General features: G+C 36.5%; 1 protein-coding gene, 1 long non-coding RNA gene and 1 pseudogene across 2 annotated transcripts; 2 read left to right on the plus strand and 1 right to left on the minus strand.

Annotated features, from left to right (window-relative positions):
* Window positions 1-4486: 4486 nt before the first annotated feature.
* LOC121314217 (eukaryotic translation initiation factor 1b) lies at window positions 4487-8128 on the minus strand. Its single transcript, XM_041247245.1, has 4 exons — window positions 7922-8128; window positions 7115-7278; window positions 6713-6814; window positions 4487-5731 (listed from the first exon to the last, which is right to left on the minus strand). Exons 1-4 carry the CDS (start codon window positions 7950-7952, stop codon window positions 5687-5689), a joined length of 342 nt encoding a protein of 113 aa, XP_041103179.1. The 5' UTR covers window positions 7953-8128; the 3' UTR covers window positions 4487-5686.
* A 742-nt stretch (window positions 8129-8870) lies between these two features.
* LOC121314218 lies at window positions 8871-11429 on the plus strand (annotated as a pseudogene).
* Window positions 11430-15016: 3587 nt separating this feature from the next.
* LOC121314219 lies at window positions 15017-18070 on the plus strand. Its single transcript, XR_005950084.1, has 3 exons — window positions 15017-15248; window positions 15484-15540; window positions 17212-18070. It is a non-coding gene; the product is annotated as an uncharacterized LOC121314219 (long non-coding RNA).
* The last annotated feature ends 3393 nt before the right edge of the window (window positions 18071-21463 follow it).

Here is a 21463-nt window from a genome sequence, read left to right on the forward strand (position 1 = left end):
AATCAGTATTACGTTTGCAATTTTCCAGTCTGTCGGTACCACCCCTGTGTCAAGAGACTGCTGCATGATCTTTGTTAGCGGTTTGTAAATAACTTCTTTCATTTCTTTGAAGCATTGCATAGTAAAGTTTTTTTTTTAGTAGTTAACGTTGCAGTAAAAGAGAGGTCTCAGTTTTATGAAGACCAAAATACTTATCTTTTTTGAGTGTTGCTAATTTGGAATTATGTTTTTGATATTATTAATAGAAAATAAACTGTCATGGTGTACAATAAAGAACATTATTAACCACAGATTTGTGTTTGTGTTGTGTGCATTTTAAACTTTTCTTTGAAAAATTGCTTAATCCCGTGAAATTATGATAACCGCAGTATTATTTCATACTGTCCCACGCCTAAATGACACATCCATTTCTATTTTTATTTTTGTTACGATTTGTATTTCAGGAACAAAGCTGGGTCTTGTACTGTATATTCCCAACATATATAATAGCTAAAACAATTATATGAATCTGGTGGTTTAAGGTAGTTTTGCAATGTGAACTGTGGGCATCTAAGAGTTAAAAACAGTATTGATGTTGAGATATAGTAGCGTGGATTATTTAAAATGAGCATATGATTAGTTTTGGTAGTATATTTAAAATATGATTTACAGAAATATGCAGAAAAAATATGACAAACTTTGTTTGACTAAATTCATATATGAATTAGTTGCCTGGTGGTATTCTAAATACTAGTTAACCTGTGGCTATACTGTTTGTGACTGTTCTTCAAAAACAAGACCAAGACATTGCCAAATGGCCTTTTCACATTGACAAACACAATTGCTAATAAATAAATAAATAAATAAATAAATAAATAAATAAACAGGCTTCCCTTACAGCTCAATTAGTAAATAAACATCACGGTAGGAAGACACAAAAAAAATTCCCACAATTCAAACATTACAAGTACATTAGGAAGAGAAGAAAAAAAGAATCTGTGATCCAGGTGACAAGTCTTTAGTAAGAAAGATGCACTGTCACTCTTACATAACTAACCCTGCATATACTGTATCCTGAATATGTTGGTTCCTGACTCCCACCTCCTCAGACTATGCCACAGCAGAGTTGGTAGCAAGTTCAAGGATTTTGATGGGTTTGAAATGCCACATAAAGTTGTGGGAAGAACCAGTACTACACATGGCATGAAATAATGTTTTCTCCCTTTATATGACAATACTATATAGTTAATTATTCATAAACAAGATGAAAAGATTTCAATCTGCCACTTTAGATCTGTAAAACAGACCCTATAGTGCTTCAAATTCATTTTCATAGTTATGGAGGCTCTCCTTTGGTAAAAGTGACCATTTCAAACCAACTTAGATTCGTCCTCTGTGAAGAAGGGTCTGGTCAATCTAGTGCTTGCTGACTCTCCTGACTTTAAAAGGATCACCTGTAATGGCTCCAAAGGTGACATTAGCTGTTGCTGGAAATCTTTGATCCCAAGCCAGAATAAACACTATACAACATTTGTTAAAGTGCCAGCCAAGGGCATCCTTTTCCAGCCACAGTTCTTCTGAAACACACACACACACTAGATTAGGATGGTGGAACACTTAGATTATTATTCTTACTTAGAATATAGTAATGTGTTACTATTTTGAGAGATTATTTTAGGCTAAAACCTAGGCTAATAAAAAAAAAAAAAAAGCCTGATTGCTTTCTGGAATAACTTAATACAGACTCATTATATCCCTGTATTCAAATATATATTTCCCCTAAAATCCTGATTATGCGATGATGTCCTTTGTTTCTATGGTAACCAGGCTAGTCAGGTTATAGCTGGCAAATCTGTGTTCAGTAATGTAACGCCCATTTGTGTTTAAATCTATTATTTTCAGGTAATATTAAAGCTTCCAACTGTTCTGTGATAATCAGTACTTTACAAAAATATTTATGTCAGTACACCCATTTATTTTGGAACAGTGTGTTATAAAATAATATGGTTTTAATTGCCTGCTTTGTTATTATTGCAATTAATTTTATTTGTAATGAGAAGTGCTAGAATTATAGCAATAATATCACAGGCTTGTTCTGAGAAACCAAAGGGAAGAATACATTCCCTGTTCCTCAAATCATTTGTTCCAAAACGTTTAGTCTATTTGTGATCTGGACAACTGTCAACTGAGTAAGACTGCCAAACCCATGTCACTTGTGACCGAAGACCACATTCATTTTTGGATATTGTATTACATGTATTTAACTTTTGAAACCCAAATATCACCTCTGTCTCAAGAAGAACCTCAGAGCTTCTGCAGGGAGAGATCAGTGAACATTATCTGAGACTACTTCTTAGGTTGTAAAGCAACACAATAGGACTTCCAATACCTTCAAAATGTAAGATTTATTACTATAGGGCAGTATAGATACTCAGATTTTCCAAGTAAATCCCTTGAACATGTTTTAGGTTGATCACTAGTATTGCTACCTTTTGTTCAGTTTCATGTCATCTACTGAACATTCTGAGATTTAAAAGTTAGCAGTGGGATCCCTGAGGGGGCTCACCTGGTAAATGGACGGCCAGACAGTGTGCAAGGCATGTCAATAAACGTTGTTTATTTGGCATATTTAAGCACGTTTTGTACAGTGTAACCATCCTCCTAAAAATTCAGATAGTGAGGGATTTGATGAAAAAGATGCATTTGTCATTTGACAAGGGAATGCACAGCTCAATTGAAACTTTATCCTAAAATAGAACCAAACACTACACCGTGTAACAATTTTTTTTTTGTTCCTGGGTAGTGTTATTTCCTAATTGCTTATGCCTCAAAAGTATAGAAAATGGCTATTATTCCCCACAAACTTTGCTTTTGTGACCAGGACAGTGATATTTTGAAATATCACTATTTCCAATGAGAAAACGGGTGCTTGTGTGTCTTTTCGTTCACATAAAGTCAGAAAAAAACAACATATGAATCCAAATTAACATGTATTTATACTAAAGTAATAAAAAAATGACTACAAAAGATTTAGAAGTGAGTAGTTTTTCGAGCTTTACGATTATACTGTAAATACAGTATAATCGTAAATCTCGAAAAACTACTCACTTCACAAAAATTGTGTTACATAGTGCTATCATTGGAGGATTAGTTCACCAAAGGGATTAAAACATATTTTACTTTTCCTCAGACAAATAGACCTCTAACACTAAGCGGTCCACTTATTCAGCGCTTGTCAGGGCATCACGTCCAATTTATTTTCACACGCTGTTTATTTTATACACGGTCGGAGCAAAAAGTTTAAAAGGCTCTGCGCAGCAAAAGGTCATCAGTACTGAATCTCCAGCCAAGCCCCACCCCTTGTTCGCTGTATTTTTCACATCTCTTCATAGTCGTGCATACTGATAAATCCTCTCCCGATCACCATACCACCATACTCAATAATGCGATCCAAGTCATTATTTAATTACTATAATATCTCAAAAAGCTCTGCAAATGTCTGTGATATTCTTTGAGCATTGGCTGCGGAAGCAGCTATCTTCTTTGTCTGTTAACTCTGTGGTGCAGGGGCTATGTGTATTGCACAGATACGCCACCCCCTCCCCCCTTCCCCCTTTTTTTTGGCTTCATTCAGCTCCTATTGGTCTCACTCAGCCATTGAAAGGCTTTCTATGCTTTTTCCGAAGAAAAAACAACTACAGACCTGTGCTCGATATCTTTTTGATGTTGGACAGGGACCGACGTCGGACTGGAAAGGGAAAATTGTAATGTCGGACCTGGTCCGACATAGGACCGCAAAGGGTTACGTGACATCCCTTTCTTTAAATTTAGCATTTAAAAATGAAGTGCTTGACAAGATTGTTCTGGAGTGGGTAGAGCAGTAATCCGGTTATGAGAAATGTAAAAACCTGGCAGTCTTGTCAGACAGGTGAAGGAGTAGTGCGGTCAACAGTTGTCTGGTCCATTAGCACCAATTTCAAAATGCTACATATAACCTCAATGATGTAGACAAGAACCCATCAAATGCAAACCGGTGCAACTTATACCTTAGTAACATTACCTATATGACGTGTGATTAAGTAAATGACAACCACAGGGTTCAACTTCACTGTGAATTAGCAAGACAGGGTGGAGAGGGTTACTAATATATTAAAAAACGAGGGTAGCTAGAATGACACCTATTACCTGCTAATTTCACCTTATATAGATTTTATTTTTTTTAAATGCCAATGTAGCCTACAGAAAGGGACGGGAGAGTAGTTGTTTAGACCCTACATTTATCAGGTTTTTAAATTTAATAAACATTATCTTTTTCTGGTTCCCCTCTAAATGAGGGTAACATTTAATTATAAAAACATAGTGCAATGTAATGTTAAGCATCCCCCCATCACCCACCCTGAATATGTTAAGGTGTTTATAATTGACATATTAAAGCTGGACAAATACTGAAGTCTGGAATTTTCAAATCAAGAGTTTGCAAAGGACAATAGCAATAATATGGCAGACATAATTCACACCTGACTTTATTTGTAAATTTGTTTATACAGCACAGGGTTCAACACATAAAAATAAAAAGGGTGGAAATTAAAGTCAGGACTAAAACATGGCTTATAAAAACAAAAAAAAAAAGAGGAGGGGCTAGTTCAAGTGCCCATCTTACTGCAGTTCTTATCCATTACCGGCCTACAAGAAACACATCTTCCATAGTCATGCACACTGGGTGTCAAACACCAAATGTTCACAGGTTTGATATAGCCAAAATATACTGAACAAAAAAAAAAAAAAAAAAAGTTTAGCAACACTCAATTTCGCATTTGTATGTACTGACTATCAAATGTAAGTTTATTGCTGTGTGCAACATATGAAAACATTCATTTTACCAAGTAGTTCAAAACATAAGCTCTATTGCTCTGCCAACTGCAATAGTATTTCAGTCACCAGGGTGTTCTGGAAGTCCCACTTGCAGTTGAAATAACTGAGCTGAGCAGCAACATCACATTCTTTTGACGAGTCCCTGGACCCAACAAAGAGGAATGGCATGTCACTCCACCTGCAGGGTTTGTCTCAGAGTGTGGAGAAGTGAGGATGGCATCTAATTCTCTCCAGTGGGAACAAGTCAGGAGATAGCTCTGGCCATGGCAGGACACTTCTGTTTGGCAGGAAGTGACATGCATCTTGAGGAATACTTTACAGGTCTCTTTGCCAGTAGTCTAGCTTGTCTCAGTCTGTTTAGCACCATCTGTGGAGATACACGGCTTTGAGTAGCTATGCAAAGTTGTGTGTTCAGGCCTGCTGCCAATCTCTGCTTCCTGGAAGCAGTCACAGGGTATTTGTGCGCCTTCACTGGGGTGGCACATGGATGCTGCACATGACCATTTTTCAGAATGCCAAGTGCACGGTTACGTTCACTTGTGAGCAAGCTTCTCCAATGTGGCATGGCTAATCCGCAAAGCTTTCAGTTTAACCTACTCAGATTGCTGGTGAAGACACATAACTCCTACAAAGGGCAGACAGTGTTGCAGAACCCAAATATAAATCACAGCTTTCAGTCACCCCTGGCTGGATGATAGCTCTCCTAGAGGATGAACCTACAGTATGTTTACAATTTGGCAAATGGTGTTGTTTGTTTATTTATTTATTTTTGTTCAGTATATTCTGTTGGCCAGTCCTGAAGAAAAATCTTTACTGCAAAAACATTTGCATAGTTTTAAAATCCATGAACCTTCAGTTGCTCCTCTTTGACAATGCCGACCTGCAAAACAGATTAACATTAAGTATGGTAAACGACCTTCAACATCAAGAATTCTAGTTACTGGACAGATCCCATTTGTGGTCTAAATACTGTTGCGTCTCCTTTTTGCACTGAAGCTTGAACTTCGTAATTTTCCCAAAGAAATGTTCAAAGCCATACACCTATTATTTATTTCTTCTACCATCATTATGCATAAGGTGCAACTAAACCAAAGCCAAACAGCAGTCCTTAAACTACAAGGCTATAGTCTTCCACAACTAAATCTTTATGGTCACAGGCATTGTTTTGGGGTTTGTGGGTGTGCGCACTACCCATATACCCACATATAATATATATATATATAATATACTGTATATATATATATATATATATATATATATATATATATATATATATTTTTTTTTTCACATTTCACCACAATTTGCAATTCTGTTTTAAATCCTATGTATCTTAACTGTAATGCAGTTTTAAATCCTGCAAACAAGACTCCATTCCTAATTGTAATCTCATTTTAAATCTTGCAAGAAGTGTATCCACTAGAAATGTAGGAATGTGCTGAGGGTTTAAAGTATTCAGAATGAATCAATGATATATACATGTCAGGAAGGAAGGTCATTGCCCAGCTGCAAAGAGGGAAAGAGGTGGTCAACATGGAGTAACCATTCCACTGTTATTTTCATTGTATCAGGGGCATTATTGGTTTCTACCAGTTAAAACCAAAAATCAGAAGCCATAACTACATTGCATTTTAAGTGCAACAGTCAACATGAGAACAGATATCCAAATTTCAAATGTGCCCCATGTAACTATTGCCCTTCCTCCAATTCCAGGTGGTCATGTGTGCAGACCATTAGAAGCCAGAAAATACCAGAAACAGCAAGCCACATTATGCATTGCATTCATTTAAAAACTCTGTTAACCACACTACACACAAGAGATCCTTAATTAACATCTTAAATGAAATACAACAAAGCAACTCACCTCAAGGAGGAACTGGCAAATGTTCTTTCTCTGATCACCTTGAAGCTGGATCACTTCACCGTATTCAGGATGTTCAATCACAGTACCATTACAAGCAAATTTCTGCAAGCCAATACAACTGTTAAACATTTACTGCAACACGCATCATAAAATAGGGATCAGTATAGAATCATAGAAATTGCAAGATGACAATCCTTAAAACCACCTCATACACAAACTGAAATGCATTTACTAGTACTGCGTATAACCTTGTTTCAATTTTCAGATTAAGTACAAGCTATAAAAATGGTAGAGCACGACAGAATCGGTACCCACTGATGTGAAATTAATTTGTTGTTAAAACCGAACTAAAAAAAAACATGTACGTTACTAAATATAACCTGCATGTGGTACTTTAACTACCTTTTTGAAAGCTTTTACGAGTTTCTTTTTATCGTAGTCATCTGCAATTCCCTGAACAGTAGTCAGCGTTTTACGGCCGTTACGTTGTTGGATCCTTATGTGAATGTATTCTTCAGTCCCTGCCGGGAGTAAGTCGTCACCCTTAGTTGCATCAGCAAAGGGATCTTCAAAACAGATAACAAGGTTTAACAAGCGACATGAACAACACACCCAAGTCATGTACTACAACGTAAACTGATTCAAACAAAGTAGTCCAAATGTGGTCTCGTTACACGTTAGTTGCCTAGCTTACTTCTAATAAATAAAGCAAAGTTAGTTTATATATATATATATATATATATATATATATATATATATATATATATATATATATATATATATAATCCTTAGGAGGAAAGGAGGCGGACTCCGCCTTTAAGTCAAACAGTGCAGACTTGAAAGCTGGTAAGACTATGTTCATTAGTAAAGGGCCAATTACCAGTTATGCATTAGATACAAACTATAAACACTACATTTAGCCATAAACTGGGAAACCAATACATATAAAACGGAGCGATGCAACTTGCAGTGTGTAGCTTTCCTTACGAAAACAAAACAGTAGGCCCAAAACAATTTACTTCCAAGCCAGACTTGTCAGAACTTATTACTATAACCCAATTAGTCATTCGTTTATTAATCAAGCGTGGCATTTGTTATTCTTCTTTAAAAATAAGACGATGAACAAGATATATTACATATATTTGTTTTTCTATCTATTGGGTCAGACAAAGAAAGTATAAAGACCTGCGGCAGATCCCAATGACTTACCGAAAGATTGGAGGTTCTGGATAGTGGACATGCGATATTAGTACGACAACTGTGTTGAGATGAAATGTCTCGGCGCGTTGATGCCGTCCTTGTTGATCTGCAGCAATAAAACAGACAAGAAGATAAAAAGCCGAACTGCAAACCAGCAAGACAAGCCCGAAAGCTCTGTACTGGCTTCACCAACAAAATGGCCGAGTGCAGCTAGTTCTAAATACTATATTCTCACTCATTGTGACGTGAGGGAGGAGGGGGTTATTGGACCCTTCGGTGGTCATGGAGATAGTAATAAGCAATACCCATCGATTCCTCTGTTGCTGCTTGCTAAGAAAAAAAAAAAAAAATCCGTAATTCAAGGTAGTACTTAAGAGGTTATTTGGCTCCTGTCTGTCGTTTGTGCAAAGCAAATAGAGTGGCACCATTCTAATACACACCGTATATAAACTAAGTGCCCAGTATATCATTTACCGATGTTTGGACATGGTGTAAATTAATTCAGTGTAGTGGTACGATACGAGAAATAACTCGTGACTTCTGTTTTTCTTAAGGTTGCCAATACGTGCAGTAATATTCATCAAGGTGGCACGACTTTCTCTTGTAGTATTGGTTGCATAGCAGTTTCACGGCCCATTACGGGTGTTGTTGCTACGTGCGCAACGTTAAGCCACACAGCACCTCCTGTGGCCTGTTTGCACTATGAATATTACAGGGCGTTCTTCAGATTGACTATTACATGGAGTTTTCAAGTTTCTTCAGAAATGGGACACAGATGAGATAGAGACAGTGTCCATTCTAAAAGGAAACTCATCCGACAAATGGCGTTTTGATTGAGGTGGTTTGTGAACGGTCAGAAGAGAGTTAGAAGGTTTTATTACTATGTTACAAAATACAACACAAACTCATACTTCTAGAGTACTTGCAATTTTTTGTCTCAGAAATATACTGTGCTGCTGTTGTCCAAATATTTCACAGAAAAATATCTTGCTACATTTTCTATGCTCAAATAACGTACACTTTTTTGTCCATCTTTTCTTGTTTTAAGTGGCATTTAACGTTTTATATAATTTTCGATGTGCACCAAGGGTATTATTTTTTTTTAAATAAAACATTTATTTTCCAATATAACCGTATTAATAAATGTTCAACAGGTCCAATCAGCTTATTTATTTATTTGTTGTAGGGGGGACTCAAATGAGTGCAGCACAAGTAGCGCCATATTTTGAATGGTCCTGATAAAAAAAAAAAAAAAAAAATAGACAGTACGCTCATAAAATAAATCTGTTTACAAAACAACATAAAAATGAGATTTCGAGCTAAAATGATGGACATAGGCTGCCTTAACCATTTTGCACGTGAGTGAATTTGAAAGTGTGTTTATGTAAGTACTTCACTGCAGGTGGGTTGTGGATGTGGATGTAAATTTAATGTAATTTAAGATCTAAGCTACCGGTATGTTAAAATATGATACAGTAACAATCGCATTAACATTGGCCTATAATGGTTTCTTGTGTTTCGACGTACACTGTACTTGTACGAGGTCGGTGGCGACTAGAGGACTTCCCTCTTGACAGTCGGCATTTCATTTCATGATTGCAGCCTCAAGCAATGAGAAGGGACTTTTATACATCTATGGTGTCTTTGCCCAACTCCAGGGCATATATATATATATAAATTACTTTATATTCAATATTTATTCAAGTCTTCCATAAACAACAGGATTGCAACAAGTCCCTTCCATTTAGTTATTAAAATCATTCTCAGTATGACCAAGAATATTTACATGTATTTGGAATGTGACATTGAAGATGCCATCCAAAATTGGAATACACTTCAGATATGCTGGGATACTGTCTATGGGAATTATTGTGGGCCTCTGTTTTTCTTTCTTTTTTTTTTTTTTTTTTTTTTTGGTCCTAGGTGTGGTGAATACAATCTCCAGACTAACCAAGACATGCACACACTGGGACTCACCACAGACAAGTTGTATTTCATCCTGTCTGATACAGTTGCGAATGGGGGTGTCAGCATGTGGTGTGAGTTATCCCAGGTAATCTTATTATGCGCACGGCTGATTAGTCAATATGATGTATTGATCTACTGAAGTGTCTAATGCAATTTTTAGACTTTGCAAACACCATTAATCCCTCAGGCCTCCATTTTTCCTGCAAAGAGATGAATTTACAGTGTCAGGCCCATAATAACATGTGCATTGATCAGTTTCTATTTGTATTGTTTAGTTGGTAGCAGTGTAAATGATGTGCCAGAGGTCCATCGGTTAACAGAGGGTATTGTATCTTACAGGATCAGATATAACAGCTGCTACTGTAATAAATCTCTGTTTTAAGGACATGTGTAATTTTCAAACAAATAAGGCCATTCCACTTGTAATTACCTTTATTCTCGCGACAGGGAAACTTTTTCGATGAGTTTCAGCTGGAGGGGATATCGACTGAACATAATGAGATCTACATGGATTTAGCTGCTGAGAATCTTTCCATGGCTTGAAAACATCCCACAATGACTAGTCACTTAAGATCAAGCTGACAAACAAGCATTGCCCTTGTATTACTGTGGCTGTTGAACTGGTAAGTGCAGTAATAGCTGAAATCTAGCTTAGTGGCTTTTTTTGCCACCTGTAAAAGAGACTTCTGTGGTCTGTGAGAGCCAGACTATTTAAATTTGCTAGATAATCAGTACACATTTTCATTTAAGTGTTCCACAATCTGTATAAAGTAACTACAAATGATCGATGATGAATTTTGATTGCCCTGCCCGATAAAAGAAACTGGAGGTTTTCCTTTAGCCTCCTTCTAGTTGTAGAAATGCTTGTCAAATGACTTTTCATGTAGTTTCACTGATGAGTGACTGGTTGGATGAATTGTACTTAAAAAACTCACCAAACCTGTGTAAACTTAATTAAATGTTCTTATCATGCCTGTAAGACTATTTATGCTGTATACCTAAGTTCAAGTTCAGCCATTTTGCAGTAATACCTGAGTGCTAATAGAAGTTTCTCCTCCCAAAGCCATCCCTGTCAAGAGTCAGTCAAGTTGTCACGCATGACATTCCTGTGGGCGTTATACCAAAAAAACTTTGGAATTAATTCAAGGAGCCGAGTGTGCCAGATTTAGATGTGAGTGATTGGCGTCATTCTCAAATTGACTCAGTTAAGCCCCTTTGTTTCATTTTGATGGTTTCTACTTGTAGTGTAACGGTCTCGATAGGCCTTAAAATGTTTGTAAAAGTTTCAGTTTTCGTGCAGGTGTTTAAAAAATAAATAAATAAGTACAATACTTCTTGCTCTGAAGTGTCGTAAAATGAGCTCCAGCTATGGAGCAAAATGTACCTCTATTATGATGGGCATAACAGATGTTATTTTTTGCTACGACAGGCAAAACAGACGTTCATTTTTGCTATGACACATCATAAGCACAAGTAACATGGTTTATCCCTGAACATTCTCACACGCATTGTGATATATACAATATATATATATATTCTTGATATTTAGTCTGCTCTCCACTCTCCTTATAATTTGAGCCAATTCAGGTACTTGTATGAGCTTTTGTTACACATTACATGTCAATTAACGCTCAGGCACATTCTGAAACCTGTGAAATGTGTTAAATGATTTTGTTTTTATCAACCAAGGTTTTGCAGGATTAGGAGTTTTATCTGGCTTGAGTTACAATGTGATAACTGTTTTGTGGTTGACTCAGGTCAATATAACCTTAGCCCACTCATAGTAACTACTGTAATTGAATATACCACAGAACCCTGGGCTGGCTCTTCAGGCACCTATATATATATATATATGAAAAACTGTGTAAGTCTACAAATAATGTAGCCTTGATTATAAATCAATGTTCATAGTTTGACACTTTATTCGCTGAGTACTCATTTTAAAGGGTGCATACTGAGTAGATGTTCAAGTAACTCTGACATACAGCAACATGTACATTTCACATTTCCATTTTTTATAGTTATGATTTATCCTGTGACATGCACAATTGTAGCAGTTTGTTAAATATTCTTAGTTGAGCAAGGTGGCAGAACAACGTTGGATCATGAGCAATATACAGTAATATAATAATTAATAATACTTTATATTCATTAATATATTAAATGTAACTCCATCAAAGATTTTGGGCTACCAGTCTGCTGTAATTGTGGTTGATCCCAGCTATTAAATTTGACTGAGACTGTGTCTAATAAAACTCCAGTAATTTGTGTAGTCTTGGATATGGAAGCACATGCCAAACAAGTCCCAGCTCAGCTCTCCATCAGTCTGTCAGCTCTGCTGTCTTGTCTTATTGTGAGTAACATTGATTTCCAAATGAAGTTTGTGTATATAGCAATTATAAATAAAGCATGCATTTAGTGTAAGAGGAGATAACAATGTCCTTCAACTACAGGGAACAGTACAATCTGGATAAACAAACATCACCAAAAAAGGTCTAATCATCAAAGGAAGTCCATAGCACTTGTCACATAGTAACTATAAGTGGTGATACTTTGCGTGTACTTTAGACATACATTTCCCTCACTAGTCTATAAATGTCAGCTGCATTCTCATATTTGATCCACTTCTAAGTCTCTGTACACTTGAATATTTAAATATACACTAAACCGAAAATAATGCATGTTCTCATTTTCATGAGAAAAAGATTCTGAAATGTGTTTGACTCTGTACTGTGCAGTATTTGATACTTTAACATGATCATTTTGTTTAATTCTTTTTTGTACTGAAAAAAAATTGTTCCCCTCATCCCCAGGCAGTACGTTCTTTGACCACAAAGACACTGCTAAGGTTCAATAAACTTGGAATGGAGACAGTACAAGATAACCTTAATGTAAAGCATACAAACCTTCAACCTAGTATAGTACTAGATGCATATTTAAAAAATGAAAATGTATGTTTACAACCAAAAAAAAAAAAAGTTTTTCTTTTAAAAATGCACATGTGAGACCCATAAAGCAAATATCAAAGTATGACAGGTAAGATTTATGCAACAGTTTCTATTTTAAAGCCAGGCTACCTATCCATACTACAGTAAATAGCTGCATACAGCCATCAAATGATTATTGTCTATAATATGATTGTTGTCAATGGTTTTTAGCTATACTGTTGCTAATATCCCAACTAGGAACTACTTTCTCTTCCTCTGATTTCTGATTTAGCAATATAAGTGGAAATGTAACACTTCACCTGGAAATCATGGCCTATTTCTCTAATAAGAGTTGAGGGAGCTGTTCTGTCTCCATGCTCATCCAGTTCTTAGCCTTTTATAAGTGTCGCCTCCCCTATGCCATTTGTGCCTTATTTTTGTGTTTTTTTGTTGTTCTGTTCACTGCATAGAGAGCTAAGCAATTTTAAAAATTTTAATTCACTGTGATAGTAAATGCTCGAAACCGGGTGGGAAGTATCTTAACCAACACCAGTGTCTCTGTCCTTTACAGAATGCAGTGTATGTAGCACTGATATCTGCCTATATATAAAAGGGATGGCACACAAGCGCTAATATGTTAAGCAAGATGTTGATAAGAGATTTAAACTGGTAATGAGAATAGAGTCTGTCACCCTGTTTTTATTAGTTGCATTTTTTTTAAAAGGGTGAATGCTTCGCCAGTGGAAGGGATACTGAGGCTTGAAATATCTAGTTCTTGCTATCTAGGAGTTATTATTATATAGGTGTTAAAATAAATACATTTTTAGTAGAAATATGTAATAGTAAAATAAATAAATTGTTTAATATTGGCAAGTGTCACCTGTTATTGTTTTACAATCAACAGATTATCAATTTTTTCTTATAGCTGTTCAGATTTATACAGACAAACCCATCTATGCAGCAGATACTGATATTATATTTGCTTATAAAAAAGCTGAAACCGGCCTGTTGGAATTTGTGTGGTACTTTGGGGATAAACCACCAGTAAGGACAACGTCTAAAAGTATATCCACAGGATATTACACCCCAGACTGGTATGGCTTGAGTGAAGAGTGAAGCTGTTTTTGATTGAGAGAATTGTTGTATCTGGATTTGATCTAATCGTCTGTGAAGTGCACTAGAATGCATTTGGCATGGTGGCACTATATATCCAATTGTCTTCCTTTTTGATATGGCACTATACATCTATATATTATTTGTTCTTTTCAATAAGTTCTCTCTTGATGATTTCCACTTGTCTTTTTTGTTGTGCAATGGCGTATTCAATAGGATCTCCTGTATCAGTACAGTTTCAGCATAGGAAACTCTTCTCGAAAGCTTTTATATGAAGGATGAAATGTGTAGAATTACTTCAACCTTCCGGCTGGAGATCCATCTGACGGCTATAAGGGTATGGAAATAAAAACACAGTTGTCTCGTTTGATGTGGTCTTTGCGCAACTGCCACACAGTAAGTAAGTGCCTCACTGCTGTGTTCACAGTTGATGTGTTCAGACTAGAGCATCCAACCAGATACTCTTTAACCTCATGTACAGTAACAGGTTTCAAGTTAGTTTTATTCTATAAATGCTGTTGTATGTCTAAATCATCGATAACATTATATCACTATGTATGTATAGTGGTCGTATACAACCCTGATCAGTAATGTATGTTGCCCAGCATGCATTGCATGACAATTACATCAACCACTCTGCCCTCTGGTGGTGTTATGCCAGTTTATATTGTACAGCATCCATATTCTGTATTGGCAAATTTGGGAATCATATAACAGACTTACATTTATCATGTTTTATTGCCATTTTTTCAGTTACCATTTATACTGAGATTAGTAATAGATTTGGTGCAAGAACGAAACCATGCCCAGTAAGAGTGACCGTCTTGTCGAGTTTTCAGAGCAACCTGTCCTCCAGCTGCAACCCTGATGAAGAACTGTAAGTAATGTCTTCATGCAAACAATGCAACAAACAAAGTGTTCAGTCCTAGTAGTTAAAAATGGTTAATATTCAGGTTTTTTTTTTTTTTAATGGTGAAATTATTATTTGTAGAAAGGTATATTTTATATTTTAAAAAGTAATTTGAAAGCATATACATATTTGTTTAGTGTTTTATGGATTTAATAAGAGCATTTTAATACGTGTTTATACCAGAAAGGTGACCAAAAAAAAAAATCTTCATATTTTTTTGTAAAGATATATTGATGGCCTAAAAAACCTTTCAAAGCTTTTGCTCATGGGATGTGACCTAGAGATTCTAAACTATGTCATTTTGTTGACCAATGTTCTGAACCGCCTGAGTTTGGAGCCTGGTGCCACAGTAGAGCTGCAGACACGAACAAGGAGTGCCTTAATCGCTTCAGTGTGTGGACTCCACCTCACTCACCAGGTATGAGCTGCACTGGAGTGACATCTCAAGTACTTTAATTTAAACAATGGTGGTGTTTAGATCTTCCAGTGTTTACATTAGAATAGACTGGAGTCAATCAACAAAATAATATAATGTATAATGTGTAGATGACCTGCAGTGTGAAAATAATCATATACTGATAAAGTTATGACTAATGAATGACAGTGGTAAGCTAACTCTTTGTAATAGCATTCTTTTTTTCATCCTCCTCCAGGGAGCACTGATTGATAAGCTGTATATGCTTAATGATTTAATAGAGGTTAAATAGCAGGTAAGTAGTTCTTTAAGGCATGTTGGAGGTGCTTGTTTGCACTTTCTGCACCTTGTATCTCAGACACTAAGATACTGACATTCTGTGCAAACCACATGGTTGCTTCAGCCAATCATTGCACAACAGTAAAAATCCAAACAGCCATGCAGGTACACTGCTAAACATGCAATGCAGGTATACTATAACAATTGATTCAACTTCTGTGCAATAGTTCAGCTCAAACACAGCATGTATAAGTTGAATACATGCCACCTTGCACTGTGCTGGACCAGCTGCCACTGAGCTAGCATCTTTACATCTAAAATCGTACAGAAGTTACTTCATCTTTAATATCGAAAGTGTTGCATCAGTGAAATATAATCAAGCACCATCACCTTGTGCTTTTGACAACGATTACACTCATCCTTCGGCCTACTAATGCTGAGTAACGCATATCACAGAAATACACCTGAATGGTTAAGCTGCTAAAGATATGTCTTGGGAATTTAACTCTGGGAAACTCAATCCCTGTTATATATTGTTGGTTACTGTTTTGGCAATGGAGCTGCATATTCACAGTACAGTGCACTCAGTTTGTAAGAATTACTGATGTAAGAATCAACTGCAAATAGTGATCAAAACCACTGGCACAAAATCATTCCTATATTAACAATGCAAAAATAATCTGCTTATAAGAATCAAGCAATCCGCTCATAAGAATCATTTCGTGGCAAACTGACTACATGTATTACGATACTGTATCAAGTGCAATGACGTGTACAACCAATAAAGCTGTTTTTGGATCTGAATTTGATCACATCTCGCGTGATTAGGCATGTATCCAGTGTGTGCAGTATAATCCCTGGTCCGCAGCGACTACCAGTATAAAAAAAGTAAGTTGTGCAGTTTATGTGTGTCGACATGGCAGGAAAAAGAAAGACGCGTGACTGCACTGCAAAGGCATTTTTTGTGTTCTCCGTTAATGAAAATGTGTTTTAATAAAGTGAATACACATTCGTTGAATACATACATCTTTGTGTGATATGCATGTAGAGGGAGTGGGATTGCGGCGCGGCACGGTGAGGAGGAGGGGGGAGGAGGATTGCAGAGCTTTGCATCTCCGCTTAGTGAAAATCTGTGAGATTTGCATCGCAACTGAAAAAAATCAAGCCACAGATGCTTAAATGCAGTGGTTGTTCTGACAGTAAAATACTGTACTGTAATGTCATTTTAATTCAAAGGCCAATATACATAACACTGCATGACAGTTAAACTAGATGATCGCTTCTCAAGTATACTGTAGTAAAATAGGATTCGGTAGACTTGAGTAAATATAATCATGATCATATAACAAGCTGCTTACCCACGAGGACTTGTTTTGATGAATTTTCCTCAGTGACTGAGCACCATTAATATTTGTATACTGCATTTAAACTGCTGATGCGCAGAGGCACGCTTTGCTAATTGTAATCATATAGTCCACTTTTAAGAATCAACTGCTTATAAGAATCAAATCATCCCGGTTGGGTGTGATCCTTATAAACGAAGTGCACTGTACTTTGTTTATTTGCAATGTGTCATTGTCCTCGAAAAATGATACCCTTGCATATGTATGTCTGATATTGGTTTGTGAGATGTATAACTACTACAGGGTCTTTGTTTGTTTGTTTGTTTTTTTATTCACCAACAAAGATAACCTTCAACAGTGCAAAGCTGGTCGGTCATGTCAATGATCTGTCACAGCACTTCCAGGAGCCTTTTACCCCAGGTAGCTATTATTTTTGGATGAATGGACAATAAGGATCCTGGTGAGTCTGCTGTCGAATGCCATTGAAGTCCGTGACAACACCACTGAAGAGGCATCGAGTTCATCGCTGATGGGACAAGGAGGACTAGAGAGCTGCTGCTGGTGAGTCCCTTTACTAGAACTTCACAGATACCCTCCCAGATGACAAACAATGGTGATGTCAGCGGTGAAAAAAATAATCCATTGTCACGCTGTAAGCCTATGGATTATTCATTACTCTTAGTTGTAAAAAATAAAAACTAAAGTACAACCCTCTTCCAATAATACTCTAAAAATGCAAGTTTGGTCTTTCTTTTTTTAAAGATCTGCATTTTATTCCCCAATATCTGATGTGGATCAAATTTCAACAGTTTATCATGTGTACTGGTAATGTGCATGTTATTTGAAAAATTGTTTATTGAAAAAATACTTTTAACTCTAAGTGCTTTTAAAAACATTTCAGAAATATGTGATTTTTATAAACAACACTTAGTTTAATGGAACCACCAGTCAGATGGAGCTCCAGACTACTCAACACTGCAGCTTTCAGAATGCAGTGGAGGGAACTGGCTCCACAAAATTTTACTTTCCTGACATTTTAAACAAGCACATAACTGCACAGACTGGCAGGAACAGCACGTGCTATAACAGTCAGCTTCTGTCCTTCAAGCAAAATCTTACTTCTGGGGAACAGCACCTGTTAAGGTAAGAGTTATTTAAAAAAAAAAAAAAAAAAGTACAAAGTACTAAAAAGAAACATTTTAACTAGAAGTAGTTATTAATGTATTAATTCATATAGCTAAGTTTCAATTTTTTTCAGCACTTCTGTAATGTATAACTATGTGAAACTATAAAGATGTGCAATGAATTAAAAGTGCTTTCAGATCAGTGCATTCCTGTTTTCCGAGTCAAAAATAAGTAAATAAATTAATCAAATATTTGTACACTTAACAGAAAAACAGTGACACCTGCCGGCCATATAGGTTGGTTGCATAGCCCTGAACAACTGGGTTATTCTGTCATTTTTTTCAGAAATACAGGATCCTGTTTACAAAGCTTTAATTTAATTTGTATTTATAGATTGTTTTTTAAAAATGTGTGTTGAATGTGTGTTGAAGAGCTTGATTACTAGAGAACTGGAAACAAGCCCTGTCTGTGGTAAAAGTCTATTATAAATCTTCTTCTTCTTCTTCTTCTTCTTCTTCTTCTTCTTCTTCTTTCTTCTTCTTCTTCTTCTTCTTCTTCTTCTTATTAATAATAATAATAATAATAATAATAATAATAATATTATTATTTATTATTTTACTCCAACAGACCACTACATTTCATAATTGTATTTCTTTGTACAGGTAATTGTCAGAAGACTAAACCACACAACTTAACTAAAAACAGATACACCTACAGCAGCTTTTGATTTTTAAATATTACATTTAGAAATACTAAACATGCTTTCGAGAATAACTTTACAAGTTGATGAAATGGAGCACCTGATTTCCACATGATTTATGTTAAAGAAAATAGATATATTCAGTCGCTGTAGTCCTACCAGGTTTTATAGAGTTTCTAAACACTTCTAAACACTGCAGCTTGGCAGAGACTGTGCTGTACTCTGATCATTGCTTGTGTGACAGCACTATACCTGATCAAACATCAGAAAACACTCTTATAAACATATATGATTGGTTTTATAGTATTTCTACTGGAATGATACCATTTCTAATAGACAATCGTTGTTAAATGTCAGTTTTTATTAATGGTTTTTGTATTTCAATACTTGAATTGAGGGTTTTGGTATTATGTTGGTATACTGGTCTATATTATTCTTTCCGTGCTCTACACTAGTGAGCTACAGAAATGCAGTATATTTGCAGTCTCCTCTTAGGCACACCATATGTTTATGAACAATGATCTTTCATCATATATAAGGAGTCAGGTTCATTCCAGCCAAGTTTAAAAACAAACCATAAACATGATATATGATGAACAAAAAAAAAATGTTTGCTTCTATTCTTTAGGACACTTGAGAAGCCAACTCCTAGTGTCTACAACTTTAAGCAAATTCACAGCTCAGATTGTCCTACCTGTGGGTTCATTAAAAGGTTAGTTTATAACATCCCCCTTGAGGATAGACTTTCCTAATGATCCCCTATTGATGTAACCTGTTAAATTCACTTCAATCAGTGTAGTTGAAGGGGAGGCGGAAAGGATATTTAAGCCTTGACACAGTTGAGACATGGATTGTGTATGTGGGCCATTCAGAGGTTAAATGGGCAAGACAAAAGATTTAAGTGCCTTTGAACAGGGTATGGTAGTAAGTGCCAGGCGCGCTGGTTGAGTGTTTCAAGAACTGCAACTCTACTGGGTTTTTCATGCTCAGCAGTTTCCTATGTCTATCAAGGATGGTCCACCACCCAAAGGACATCCATCCAATGGCAGGCCAGTGATCGAAAATGGTTCATTGATGAAAGAGGCTAAAGGAGGCTGACACAAATTGTTCAGAGCAACAGACGGGTACAGTTAGCCAACTGACAGTCCAGTCCAACATTGATGCTGAAAGACCAATAAAAGAATGCACAACTCGTCTGCACTTGACACGAATGGGGTATGGCAGCCGACAACCTAACAGAGTTCCACTTCTTTCAGCAAAACACAAGAAACTGCGGTTGTAGTGGGCTAAGGAACGAAAACACTGGACACTGGAGGATTGGAAAAACATAGCCTGCTCTGATGAATCCCGGTTCCTGCTGTTTCATGCTGATGGGAGGACTAGGGTATGGAGAAAACCACATGAGTACATGCATCCATCATGCAGCATGTCAACATCGCAGGCTGGTGGTAGTGTGTTTTCATGGCATACATTGGGCCCCTTGATAAAAGCAACGTTTGAATGCCACAGGATATCTGAACATCATTGCCAATCAGGTGCATCCCTTCATGGCAGCAGTGTATCCATCTGCTAATGGATTTTTTCAGCAGGATAATGCCCCATACCACAATGCCAGGATTGGCCAGGAATGGTTCCGCAAACATGAATTCAGCTTACTGCAGTGGCCTGCCCAGTCACCAGATCTCAATCCAATTGAGCATCTGTGGGATGGGATGGAACGAGCTAGTCAGAGTAGAGATCCACTACCAGCCAACGTGACACAACTGTGGGAAGCATTGGAGTCAACATGGGCCAGCATTCCTGTGGAACGCTTTCGACACCTTGTAGAGTCCATGCCTCAACGAATTGAGGCTGCTCTGAGGGAAAAAGTGGGTGCAACTCAATATTAGGAAGGTGTTCCTAATGTTTTAGACACTCAGTATATATATATATATATATATATATATATATATATATATATATATATATATATATATATATATATATATATATATATATATATATATTATATAAAATACCGTCCAAATACATTGTAATGCAATATATTTCATGGCAGGTTTCTGTGACAGCATCGAGTTGTTCATGAAATGGCAGAGAAAAATTGAGAAAAAATTAATTTTTTCTAATGCACTGCAGCCCATATGTTATTTTTTTAATTAAAAAATATGTTCTTGTTCATGATATCTATCAGTAGTACTCAGAAGAGAACGTACCTTTCCCTGTTCATACGCTAGTCACTGCTGCCTCTTAAACACAATAACAAATGTTGAATTCAGAATGGTATCGTTGCAATCTTTAAAAAGACATCACCTACCGGGTCTGTAAAGAAAAGACAAAAGGCATGTTGTTCAAAGAAATTGACCTCTTTATTTGGCAGCAATCCCAATCCCAACTTTATTTATTTTATCTTTTAAATTAATTGATTAAGCAGATCATCCTGAAATGTAATACATATATTAATCAATCAAAAGGAAATGTCAAGGACACAACCTCCTACTGTAATTTATATACAATGCATGTTGTAACTGGATAATAATACAAAAAAGAAAGGCTAGTATATAGTATTCAAGCCATGGCTGGGGTGCTAATCCCTCTATTCAAATTCTTCCGTTAAGTGCTTGAGTGATGATTTCAATTCATATTGATTTCAGTACTCCTGACAGCCTGGGCACAACAATGGTGGCCAGTCTCCAAGCTGGTGCATCAGCCATGTGATTGCCAAGGGCCTGGTGACTGGCATGAGCTGGTTCTTCCCAGCCGAGTGGTGGCTG

This window comes from Polyodon spathula, chromosome 4 (assembly GCF_017654505.1).
Source record: "Polyodon spathula isolate WHYD16114869_AA chromosome 4, ASM1765450v1, whole genome shotgun sequence".
Lineage (NCBI taxonomy): Eukaryota > Metazoa > Chordata > Actinopteri > Acipenseriformes > Polyodontidae > Polyodon > Polyodon spathula.